This window comes from Anarrhichthys ocellatus, unplaced genomic scaffold (assembly GCF_004355925.1).
Source record: "Anarrhichthys ocellatus isolate YVR2014 unplaced genomic scaffold, GSC_Weel_1.0 scaffold118, whole genome shotgun sequence".
In the NCBI taxonomy this organism is placed as follows: domain Eukaryota; kingdom Metazoa; phylum Chordata; class Actinopteri; order Perciformes; family Anarhichadidae; genus Anarrhichthys; species Anarrhichthys ocellatus.
This window is the reverse complement of record NW_022280148.1, coordinates 762219-771122: the sequence shown is the minus strand read 5'-3', so window position 1 is coordinate 771122 and position 8904 is coordinate 762219. Positions and strand designations below refer to the sequence as shown.

Genomic DNA, 8904 nt, shown 5'->3' with positions numbered 1-8904 from the left:
TGTGTGTGTGTGTGTGTGTGTGTGTGTGTGTGTGTGTGTGTGTGTGTCTGTTCTTCCTACAGTCAAGTCTGTTTGTAGGTGTCAGATGTGAGGCTGTGTGGGCGCAGGTTGCGTGCTGCTGAAAAAGACACATTGGTTTCCAGGTAACAGGCAGAAGAAGACAGTCGAGCATCATACTCTTTTTGCGTCATTTCAGCTGAGGGAACAATATTTTCTGCTGAACATGTAATACTATAACAGCCATTGGTAAAACTCCAAGGTCTCGATCAGCACCGTAATGTATCCTCAGTCAGTTGATTCACTACTTTTCAGTTGTCGTGTTTATAAGCCAAGGAAAAACAAGTGTCAATATGTAAGTTCCTTCAGCAGAAGTAATTAAGAAAGAAAAGATGTTCATAAAAGAACAAAATACTAAAAGATAAGAAATTACATTAATGTAAATCTCATGACACAAAAACAGTAAAATCTATTCTTGACTGATAACAATGAGTCCATATGATCATGAGTGGAAGGTTTTGTGCTTTTTTTTCTTCCAAGGTTGGAAAAGGGAAAGCGTATGGGATGTCGGAGAGGGGGGGCATTTTAAGAGCGGCAAAAGGGAAAGAACATCTCGCGTAAATCCATTATAGCTGTTGGTGTGCTGTGACAGATGTGTCACAAGCAACTCTGTGAGGCTCTACTGTGTTGATGTCAGCATACTAATATGCTTACAATGGCAATGTTAACATGCTGATGGTTAGTTGGTAGAGTGTGATGGAAGATTTCTATGTTAATCAGGAGAAGAGAGTTGTTCACAAATCAAGAACAAAGTCTTCAAAAGATTCAAAGTTTTCTTTGTCCATTTATTTGCTTGCAAGGGAAGAGTGCACCACAGATACTCATTCAGCTGTCTGTGGTGTGAGCTTCAACAAGATTCAACATCCTTTTATACCTACAGAGGCCTCCGCCCCACATGACTCCCATGTAGGAAGTGTCTAGTCTGGTCTTATCTGGTTCATGCAGGTAGCTCAACTGTGAGTCGGTTGTGGTTTCTATGTTCCTGTTTTAAACTACCCTTCCAAGAAACAGAGTATGTGAACACGTCTTTAGGTGCTGACATCGGTGTCTTGCAGGGCCTGTTTTACTTCTCCATTATACCAAGATGTCACATTATGTTCTTTAAATACTTTCCATGATGCCAATACATATTTTACCATTACAAGAGTTAACCATTGTCACGTTTTAGTTTAGCACGTTAGTATGTTAAGATGGAGTAATTAGCACAAAACACAGAGTAAGGCCTAGGCTGATAGGAATGTCAAGGACTGGACTGGATGGCGCTAGTTAAAAAGTCATGTCTTCACCAAAATGATTACAAGTCATCTTGAGGGGAACGTGAATGTCTGTGTCACGTAAATGCACTAAATTCCGTGGCAATCTATTCAACCCATTCAATAGTTGATGCAAAGTGGCACTGGTGGAAAAGTCAGACGATCAACACACTCATTAAGGTTCATCCACTGAGGAACATGAATGTCTCAAAATCATTGGAATCCATCCTCTGAGGAACATGAATGTCTGCACAAAATGTCATGGCAGCATCCAATAGCTGTCATATTTCATTAAATAAAATAAAAAGTCAACCCTATGGTGGCACAAGAGGAAAATTCAGAGGATCCTCAAAGTCATTGGGATATATCCTCTGAGGAAGATGAATGACTGTACAAAATGTAATGGCAGCCTGCAAAAGCTGTTTTATTTTATAAAATAATTAAAAATGTCAACTCTATGGTGGCACTAGAGGAAAAGTCAGAGGATCCTAATCCTCACAACTTTATGGCAGCATCCAAAAGTTAGTCTGGACCAAACTGTTGACAGGCCAACTGACTGACAAAATGTCATCCATTGAGCCAAGCTAGTAGCATGGCGGAAGATCATTCAATTCAGTTGAAATATATTAAAATGTCTGACCAGCTCTCTCTTCCTTTCTTCACTTTCCTCAGATTGTCACCGACTACGTCTTCCTTTGTCCATCCAGGAGGTCGGCACGTGCTGGCACAGCAGCGGGCAGTGAGGTGTGGATGTACGTGTTCGACCATGTGGCATCAGACTATCGCGTGTGGTCAGGTCTGACTTTCTGCTACCAGCACGCCTGCCACGGCGCCGAACTGCCCTTTCTCTTCGGCTCTGCTTCGGTGGCCAACTTCACCCTGTCAGTACCAGAGAAGCTGCTGTCCAATCGGATGCTGTGCTACTGGGGCACTTTTGCACACACTGGTGACCCTTCCTCGCGGGCCCAACAGACGACTTTCTGCCGCCAGCAGCGTCTGCCCGTTTGGCCGCGCTATTCCAACACCAGCAGCTGGCTGGTCATGAACCTGACTGTGCGTTCACATGCGCAAGTGGGAACCAGGGACCATATATGTGACTTCTGGGACCATCTGGGCATCTATTAGTGAGGGGACAGGTTGGCTAGGGACAAGTTGGGTTACTTTGTATTGAAGTAGCATCAATACATGCTTTTCTCTTTGCTCCTCAGACTGTCAATTCTGTCACTACATCTTGCAGCATGGAGTTAAGGCGTTCACCACAAAAATATATATTTATCAGTATTAACAAATTACTTTTTGGACCCTTTAGGCCTGTTCAGGCCAAGTTCGAATTTCATCATGGAGACTACGAGAAGCAGTGCTTGCATGCTTTGGGTCATAAAGACAAGGCTGGAATGGTCATGAACAACCCAACTCAGTCTGTATTTCTCTTCATGGAGCAATTATTTCAATAAATCGCCAGCTTTTAGGCAGAGAACATTATTTCTGTTTCCTCTTTTCAGCAAAGCCTAACAGTCCACATCAGTGTCTCAAAACTGCTATAAATATAAGCTTTTTGTCATCTTCTATTGGTCACCAGTAGGTTTTGCATCTCTGGCCGAAGCCCCACCATTTTCCCTTTAACATGAGAAAGAATGCTGAAAGACAAGTTTCCTGTATTTCGGGTAAATTTGGGTGAAGATGATTTTGCACAATTTAAGAAATATTTCATTCTGAGCAGGAAATGTACTCTAATCATATTCTAAGTGCAGAGACGAGGACAAATTGAGATGGTCTAAAGGAAAACTCAGTTTTGGAGATCAATATCTTTGTGCTACCCATAATCCAAAAGTTGCATCTCATTCAACCTGAACACAACTTTAGAGTGGACCCATTCTAAAAGTCTCCAAAGATGAATTCTATGAGACAATAAATTGCTAAACAAAAAGCCTATATGCCCAAACCATTTGTTGGCATAATTTATTAAATAATGTAATACTATAACTCAACTACAATAAGTTAACCAAAAAGTGTAACTGAGAGCCCCGTGAAAGGGTCTGTTTCCTGTTTCCAACAGCACTTCTCAAATGTACTAGTAAAAAAACAGTGTGGAAAAGCTGATGTACTGTGGTGTATATTTGTCATTTAAGGACTTAAATTAGCAGCTGTACTTTGTGGTAGCATCCTGTGTGTGGCAGGTGCTAGTCTTCCAATTGTCTGTTAAAAAACAAAATGCTTCAATTGAAAGAAGAAAGTTCTCTTTGGTTTTAATTTTACTTGGGTCTGAATCCCAGAGCTCATGTTCTATTTGAAATGTACTTTTGTGGTTCACTTGTTCACTTGTGGTTCACTTGCGTCTGACGCCAGGGTGACAGGAGAACCGGGAGGTGTGCACTTGGGAGCGTGCGGACAGGGGAACAAAGAGGTCCGGGGTCTGGCTGGGTCCGAATAGCGTCCTGCACCACTGATTCAATCTCCCAGGTGAGAGAGGCTGCCACACAGGTTGCAGAGAGGATGGTACCAGGACTGGAGAAGTGACCCTCGGGAGAGAACTGGCGAGAGAGAGCGTCAGGCTTGGTATTCTTGTGGCCTGGGCGGTAGGAGATGGAGAAGTCAAAACGTCCGAAGAATAGTGACCACCGAGCCTGGCGAGAGTTTAACCGCTTGGCTGTCCGAATGTACTCCAGGTTCTTATGGTCCGTCCAGACCACGAATGGATGAACAGCCCCCTCTAGCCAGTGTCTCCACTCCTCGAGATCCAGCTTAATTGCCAGCAGTTCCCGGTTTCCAACGTCGTAATTTCTCTGCTGGGTTCAACCGGCGGGAATAGTAGGCGCAAGGGCGAAGCTTAGAGTCCGAGTCCGAACGTTGTGACAGGATGGCACCCACGCCTGTGTCAGAGGCGTCCACTTCAATGAAGAACTGTCGGGTGTCGTCGGGCTGAATCAGGATGGGGGCGGAGGAGAACCGTTCCTTGAGGAGTTGGAATGCCAGACCGGCCTCCGGTGTCCATACAAATATGGTCTTGGAAGAGGTGAGCCCAGTGAGTGGGGCTGCTAGCTTACTGTAGTTCCTGATGAATCGGCGGTAGAAGTTGGCAAACCCTAGAAATTGTTGGAGCTGTTTCCGGGAGGAGGGAGTCGGCCATTCAGTTACAGCCTTGACCTTTTCTGGATCCGTCCTCACTTGACCCTTCTCAATGATGAATCCCAGGAACTGAACTGAGGTCACATGGAACTCGCATTTCCCTGCCTTCACAAACAACTTATTCTCCAGTAGGCGTTGGAGGACCAACCGAACGCGGCGCCGATGCTCCTGAAGGTCTGCAGAATAGATGAGGATATCGTCTATGTACACGAACACAAAACGGTACAGGGAGTCCCAGAGTACGTCATTAACCAACGCCTGGAAAACTGCTGGGCATTGGTTAGTCCAAACGGCATGACCAAGTACTCGAAGTGACCGAGGGGGGTGTTGAACCCTGTCTTCTACTCATCCCCTGCTCGGATCTGCACCAGGTGGTATGCGTTGCGAAGGTCAAGCTTGGTGAAGATTGTGGCTCCAGACAGGGGTTCAAACGCAGAATTAATCAGTGGCAGAGGGTATTTGTTTGGGGTGGTGATGCTGTTCAGACCCCGATAGTTGATGCAGGGCTGGAGGCTCTTATCCTTCTTAGAGACAAAGAAGAATCCGGCTCCGAGTGTTGATGAGGACGGGCGAATGAGTCCAGCTTTCAAAGATTGTGAGATGTACTCCTCCATGGACGCCTTCTCAGGTCTAGACAGGTTATATAACCGACTGGAAGGGAGCGAAGCGCCCGGGTGGAGGTCAATAGCGCAGTCGTAGGGGCGGTGAGGTGGTAAGGAGAGGGCCCGAGCCTTGCTAAACACCTCCCCGATGTCATGGTAGGCGGTGGGCACGGAGGCGAGATCTGGCGAAGGCTCGTGGTAGCCCTGAGGAGGTCCTCCAGGGGGTAGCGCAGATCTTAGGCAGTTAGCATGACAGTGGGGGCTCCATGCGGCAATCCTCCCCGCCGCCCAGTCAATCTGAGGGTTATGGGTGGTGAGCCAAGGGTGGCCCAGAACTAGGGGGGTTTGCGGAGAAGGAAAAACGTAAAACTGAAGTCTCTCTCTGTGATTACCGGACAGGATGAGCTGCAGCGGCTGGGTCCGGTGAGTGACTCTGGCCAGGAAGCTGCCGTCTAGGGCATTGACCACTAGCGGACACTAGCATCTCTAAGGGAATCTGGGCTCTGGCTATAAATTCAGTGTCCATGAAATTTTGTTCTGCTCCAGAGTCCACCAGAGCTGAGAAAGCGCGAGTGCAGAGAGAGAGACGCAGGCAACAACAGTCTTGGTAGGGAGTTGAGAGAAGGCTCGGGTCCGCTCACCAGTATCCCAACCATTACTGGCGAGTGCCCCAGTTTGACCGAACTGGACAGGAGGAAATGGAATGTCCCAGGCGGCCACAGTACAGGCACTCGCTTACTCTGATCCGCCTATCTCTCTCCTGTGGCAAAAGGTGAGTACGGTCAAGCTACATAGGCTCCACCTCCGAGGGGGACGAACTCGAAGCCTGAGGACTTATCCGCTCGTCCTGATAGGCTGACGCAGGAGCACGAGGGCGGAAGCTGGAAGATGATGACGTCACGGGCAATGCCCCTTGGGACCTGTAGTTCCTCTCACGTCGCCTCTACCGCATCCGATTATCCAGCCCGATCGCGAGTTTAATCAGCTCCTCCAATGAGCCGGCCTTATCACAGGTTGCCAGTTCATCTTTCACAGCTTCGGATAGTCCGTGAAGGAAAACTCCCTTGAGCGCCGTCTCTCCCCACCCGGACTCGGTGGCGAGAATGCGGAAGTCCACTGAGTGTTCCGCTACACTCGCTTGGCCCTGTCGTAAGCAGAGGAGGCGATGAACTGCATCCTCGGAGTCCACCGGGTGGTCGAAAACCCTCCTCAGATCCTCCACAAAGTTCACATAATCCACGAAATTAGGCTGGTCGATACTCAATGTGTTCGTGGCCCAGTCCAAAGCCCTTCCCCGCAGTAAGCCGACCACGCAAGAAACCTTGGACCTGTCCGAGGCGAAAGTCTGGGGCTGGCGGTCGAACCCCCGGCACCACCCCAGCGTTCCGTCATAGGGATCCGGAAATGGCACGGGGGACTCCCGAACCGGCGGGGTGTGCAGGTGCGGGGTCCGGTGCTGGAGCCGGGTGTGGCTGGACTGTCCGAGCCAGTTCCTGCACGATGAGGCCAATCTGAGAGACCTCAGCTGCGATGGATCGCTGTGCTTGATGCATCTCCTTGAGCATCTGCTGGTGTTCCTCCAGCAGCGTGCTATGTCCGGCCAGCGTAGCTGCTCCTGTGGTCGCTGAATCCATCTTCTGGTCAGTCCGTTCTCTCACGGGAGTTCACGGGTAGGACCCAAATGCAAGACCACAGGAGACAGAGTCCGATGTAACAGATTTTATTTTGAAGGTGTGTGAAGGTGTGAGTCCCGTGGCTCGACACCGGAGAGTACGCAGATCGACCAGTACTCGAGGCAGAAGACAATACGGACTGACAACCCAGGCCTGCAAGACCAGGGTTGATATGCTGCCGGGTAACGAGCCAGATTGTCCGCAGCTGTGCATCCATCAGGGCGGTAGCAATGGGAGGTGTCTGGAGGCAGGCCCGAGAAAACAACACCAAGTACATGGCATAACAAAACAAACAGGGGAATGACAGACGCATGAGGAGAGGAGATTGGGGGGAAACGGAGGTTAACACGTCAGACAGGGATCCTGACAAAACCATGATCTTTCTTTTCCTAAAACAAGCCAATTAGTTGTGTTGCCAACACCTAAAAACGATGTTTTGTTTATATTCACAACGTTAACCACATGTTTAAAACTGTGACCGTTTCACTTTCTCAATGTTGTTGTTGGTGCAGTTTGGCCCATCTAAAGCATTAGAATGGTAGTAATAACAACTGATAACTGCCATTTAATGGGGCTGATAACATTCAAAATGGTTGACATTTGGCATTATTTTTGTCAGCAGCAATCAGCTGTTTTGATAAATCCACCATCAGCACCAGATGACAAAGTTGGCGACTAGCTGGTGAACACAGTGGAGCTTTTAGTGCCTACAGAGACAGACATTTTTTCTCAGGAGTTGGTGGAGACCAGGCATTCAGACACACAATATTGCTCTGAATCGGGCAATTGTTTGCGTACGTGTTTACCTCATCAACTTTATTAGGGTATAATGTGTCTGTGTTGTCTTAACAGCTGTGAAACAACTAAATAGGGCAAGGGTTAGGGTTAGGGTCAGGGCTACGCAATAAACAACGAGGGGTTCCTCACTTTTAGATTCTAAACAGTGAATCACTTAGTGACAAAATGTATATAAAAGTGAAAGATCAATCATTTAGTGCAATGGATAACAGTTTGTTCCTTCTCAAAATGTAATAATCACATATTTATTTATTTTATGTATTTTACCTTTATATAGCCAGTTGACTAGAGAGTACAGGCTGCAGTGATGAGTGTTGAAATGAGAACCGGTGACTAAGCAGATGACGGAGGGAGCGTTGAGTTGCTTCCCCTGTCATCACTGACTTCCTGCCGTTGTTGAATCAGGAAATAAATACTGTAGCCATCTGTGTTCACCCAGAGCTCTACGATACCTCATATCAATAGAGACCGGACCAAAATGTGTGTGTAAACCATATGGTACAAACAATGAATAGACGCTGCCGTATTTACGTCTACATGATGTTAGTCTGAGTGTTGGTAGAGCTGCTAAAATGTTAGCTTAGCCTAGCACCGACCCATCCGCTCCATTGAAGTAGCCTACAAATCGGCATCATTACGTAGTTGTTTCGGAGTCCCTTTTTGTCGGAGAAGACGAGTACAAATCTGCATCATTACGTAGTTATTTCGGAGTCCCTTTTTGTCGGTTTATTGCCGTTAAATCATAGCCAAATCAGTTTATTTTGTGTTCATACAGCTGTAGTAAACACCTCCCTCAAGACGTACCATCACAAGAGGAATACACGAGTTGTATGAAAAGGTGAGGACTACAAAAGCGACGGCGTTACAGCGTACACCAGCAGTTGCTCTCACTGGAGACTACTGGACATCGCTGGGTAACCATAATCGCCTCGGAGTTACAGCATTATATTGATGAACAGTGGGAGCTGCATTCACATGCTCTGACTATAATGAAAACAGAAGACAGACATTTTGCTAAAACGTGCGCGGAAGATTTTATTCATGTTGCACAGCAGTGGAACGTTTCAAATAAAGTCAGCACACTGAGCACAGATAGTGCAAATATAACTGCTACTGTGTAAAGGGAATACTGCTGTTAAAAAGCACCTTATTTGTTTAAAGTGTTTGCAAACCAAATGTTATTGCCCTTTTGTTCATATAGCAGTGCTTTTAAAATAAAAGTGCGCAATACACTACATTTGAATTCATTATTGAACTTTGCGCATAACAATGCCATTAATCGCAAAATAATTATGAGATTAATCGCGATTAAAAATTGTAATCGTTGCCCAGCACTAATCTATATATATATATATATTAATCTATATATATATATCTATATCTATATATATCTAT

At 46.5% G+C, this 8904-nt stretch overlaps 1 protein-coding gene across 1 annotated transcript in view; it reads left to right on the top strand.

Moving 5' to 3' along the window:
• The window catches only part of LOC116399617 (cholinesterase 1), a 15220-nt gene extending 12396 nt beyond the window's left edge, over positions 1-2824 (top strand). The window contains exon 8 of the mRNA XM_031876896.1: positions 1983-2824. Within this exon, the coding sequence (XP_031732756.1) occupies positions 1983-2435 (453 nt within the window). The 3' untranslated portion in view covers positions 2436-2824. The remainder of the gene's footprint in view (positions 1-1982) is intronic.
• Positions 2825-8904: the final 6080 nt, after the last annotated feature.